The following is a 3,311-nucleotide window of genomic DNA, read 5'->3' on the forward strand; positions in this document are numbered from 1 at the left end:
CCACAAGCTGCAAGAGAGCCAGCTCCGTGCTCCAGCAGTTCGGCTCATCTCCCATGCTGAGGATGTAGAGAAAGTACCTGTGGTCGAGGCCTTCCAGATCGGCTGATCCGCAATCTGGAGATCAGAAGGAATCGCCGAGACCTGCTGAACAAGGGTTTCAGGGAGATAAGCTCGGAGGCGCGGCAAGTCCCACGTCCCGTTAACCCACATCTCTTTCACCCGTATCGGCGGAGGGCGGTCCTGGCGGTCAGCGCAGAGCGGACGATCTCCACACCAATTATCATACCAGAAGAAGCAGTCCCCACGCCCCAAATTCCAAGTGATCTGAGTCTGTGCCTCGTCTCGAACCTGGCAGAGACGCTTCCAAACCGGGCTGTCGTAGCTCCTGCAGGGTGCAAATCCTGGAAATGAATTCCGAAAATATTTCTGTTGAAGCGCGCGAGCCCAAAGGGAGGAGCCATCTCTGAGTCGCCACCACAGTTTAAACGAGAAGGCCCGAACCGTATCGGCCAGGCGTCGAATGCCAAGTCCACCTCTTCCTGTGGCCGTGCAATATCCGCCCAGGAGATCCAATGGCGGCGTCGGTGCCCGTGATAAGAACCCCAGAAAAAACGAGCAAAAAGTTGCTCCACAGAGTGAAGTACCGCCTGGGGGGGGCAAAGTACCTGCAGCAGATATAGGGGGAGCGAGAACAAAGTGCTCCTGATTAACTGTAATCGACCCCCGTGAGATAGAACCGAGCGATCCCAGCGCTGCAGATAACGACGGAGTTTTCCAAGGAGTTCCTCATAAAGAATATTGCGCCGATTGCCCACATAGAGGGGCGCGCCAAGATATGTAAGAGGGAGTTCAGCTGCGCCAAAACCAGTCACCGATTGGAGCTGTCGTTGAACATTCTCCGGGCACTGGCGGCTGAAAACAAGCTGGCTTTTCTGACAGTTCACCTTCTGGCCAGTAATCCGTGCGTAAGTCGTCAGAAAGTCGGTCAGAAGGCTGATGCGATTGCCACAGGTATTAGCGAATATGAGGACATCATCCGCATAAGCAAGGTGCGTCAGCCGGAACCGACCACGACACCGATAGTACAGATCCGGAAAACGGCTGTAGAGGCGCTCCAAGCCGCGTGATAAGAGATCTGCAGCCAAGACAAAAAGGGTCGGGGACAAGGGGTCTCCCTGCCTAAGGCCTCGCGAGGAGGGGAAGAAGCCACCCAGGTCCCCATTCACAAGGATCGAGTACCACGCATGCTCAACACAGTTCATAATCAAAGTGATGAAGTGAGCCGGGAAACCGAACCTGGAAAGGGCGTGCCGTAAGAACCGCCATGACACCCGATCGTACGCCTTGTTAAGGTCCAATTTCAGCAATAAATTGTGCGAGCCTCCTCTCAGATTAAGATCATGGACCATCTCCGACGCTAACAGGATATTGTCCGCAATCGCGCGGCCTTTGACAAAGCCGCTCTGATGCGGCGATAGAAGCTGCGGCAGTAGAGGGCTAAGGCGCGTGGTGAGTAGCTTTGTGAAGATCTTACTGCTGACATTACAGAGGCTGATAGGTCGATAATCAGCCCATGCAAGTGGCCCCTCCTTCTTGGGGATAAGTACAAGAGTCGTCGCTGTATAAAACTTCAGGAGGGGGGCTCCCGAAAAGAAATCCAGTACAGCATCAAACACATCCTCCCGGATGATCTCCCAACATTTCTGGTAGAAGGCGGCAGAGAAGCCATCGGGCCAGCCGCACTATCTTGATCAATCGAGAAGACCACAGCACGAATCTCCGCAAGTGTAGGCGGTTCAAGCAACCGAGTGCACTCGGCTGGCGGAACCTGGGGCGGTGGGTCTGCCAAGGCATCCATTTCCGATGTGTCGGCATCATCAGGCTGTCCCAACATCCCAGAGAAATAGGTAATGGCTGACTGCTTAATATCTGAGTGATCAGTGAGGGTACGAGCACCGTCAGCCATCGAGAAGATTGTCGCCCGCCGGCGTCGTTCCTTCACCATGGAATGGAACATACGGGAGTTCCGTTCTCCCTCGACCGCCCACCGACAGGCTGCTTTCTGTTTCCAGTAAGCCTCCTCTAGTGCAATCGCATGCGTCAAAGCCGCAGCGCTACGCTGACGGCGGAGGAGGTTGGCGTCAGAGGGATCCCGATCGAACTCCGCTTCACACTCCTCTGCGTCTTTTTCTGCTGCTGCCAATACCTGAAAAACATTCCCAAATACCTGTTTGTTCCACCACTTCAGAGCCTGTTTGAGTCGTCCAAGTTTCAGTCGCAGGTTGAGGAGACCGGTGGTGCCCGTCGGGACAACCCAACTCTGGCGGACGTGGTCCTGAAAAGTGTGGTGTCTGGTCCACATGTTCTGAAACCGGAATGCAGAGGCAAGGCGGTGTCTTTCATGCGAGAATCGGACCAAGAGCGGGGCGTGGTCCGAATGCATCCGCGGGAGGTGTCTGACACGAGTCGTCTCAGCGAAATCCTCCCAGGCAGTGTTGTAGAGAATGCGGTCCAGGCGCTCCCAAACTCGTCGATTTGTCCATGTATGGGGGGAGCCTTCAAAACCGGCATCAATAAGATTCGCATCAAGGATAGCCGCTGAGAAATCCTGAATAGATCGCAACTTAGGGCGACCTGGGCCCTTCCGTTCAGATATGTCGGCGATGGCATTAAAGTCGCCACCAATAAGCCAAGGAGACCCCAATGACGAGGCCGCTGTGTCCTGTAGGAAAGACCAGAGGGCACGGCGCTGGGTGACAGAACATCGCGCATAGATCCCAGATAGGAAAAAGGGCCGGCGGTGCTGCGGAGACGAAACCTGCACATGAAGACACTGATCGATCTCCGAAATAGGCTCCAGTTTATAGGAGTCATCAGCAAGAATCCAGATAGAATTGACCGCGTTGGTAAGCATCTGGGAGAAGCCAAAACGCCGGCAAAAGAAAGCAACATCCGCAAAAACCATAGGCTCCAGAAGAATAAGAATGCGGATACGGTGCTGCTTGCAGAGCCAATGTACCTCTCGTTGAGCTCGGGGGTTGCCAACTCCGCGCACATTCCAAACCAAGAGGGAGGTGTCCGTCATCGGGAACTGGCAGAAGGGCGACGAGAGGAACTTACTTGCTGACGAGAGATGCTGCGGGTAATCGGTCTAGAGAAGGTCGGCGGCAGAGCCTGTGGCCGGTCATCCGAAACTGTCTCCAAAGATCCGCTGAGAGACGGAGGTTCAGCAGCCTGGTTCAAAACGCACACCCCCCTGCTCGGATGCGACTCCGTCGACAGAGCGACAACAGGGAGCGGTTCCGATGAAG

General features: G+C 55.0%; 1 protein-coding gene across 1 annotated transcript; it reads right to left on the bottom strand.

The window, feature by feature from the left end:
• Positions 1–215: 215 nt before the first annotated feature.
• LOC127260496 (uncharacterized) lies at positions 216–3,085 on the bottom strand. Its single transcript, XM_051288227.1, has 3 exons — positions 1,665–3,085; positions 1,211–1,536; positions 216–1,135 (listed from the first exon to the last, which is right to left on the bottom strand). The coding sequence occupies exons 1-3, from the start codon at positions 3,083–3,085 to the stop codon at positions 216–218; spliced, it is 2,667 nt and encodes an 888-aa protein (XP_051144184.1).
• Positions 3,086–3,311: the final 226 nt, after the last annotated feature.

This window comes from Andrographis paniculata, unplaced genomic scaffold (genome assembly GCF_009805555.1).
Source record: "Andrographis paniculata isolate CXL003 unplaced genomic scaffold, ASM980555v1 Contig62END, whole genome shotgun sequence".
Classification (NCBI taxonomy): Eukaryota; Viridiplantae; Streptophyta; class Magnoliopsida; order Lamiales; family Acanthaceae; genus Andrographis; species Andrographis paniculata.

What these genes read in the sequence shown, in the direction of transcription:
- LOC127260496 (XM_051288227.1), bottom strand. Translation starts at nt 3,085, where the DNA reads ATGACGGACACCTCCCTCTTGGTTTGGAATGTGCGCGGAGTTGGCAAC. An exon ending in GGGAGGATGTGTTTGATGCT is followed by an intron (nt 1,537 to 1,664) that starts GTACTGGATTTC and finishes CTGTAATGTCAG; the next exon opens with CAGTAAGATCTTCACAAAGC. An exon ending in CCTTGTGAATGGGGACCTGG is followed by an intron (nt 1,136 to 1,210) that starts GTGGCTTCTTCC and finishes TCTTGGCTGCAG; the next exon opens with ATCTCTTATCACGCGGCTTG.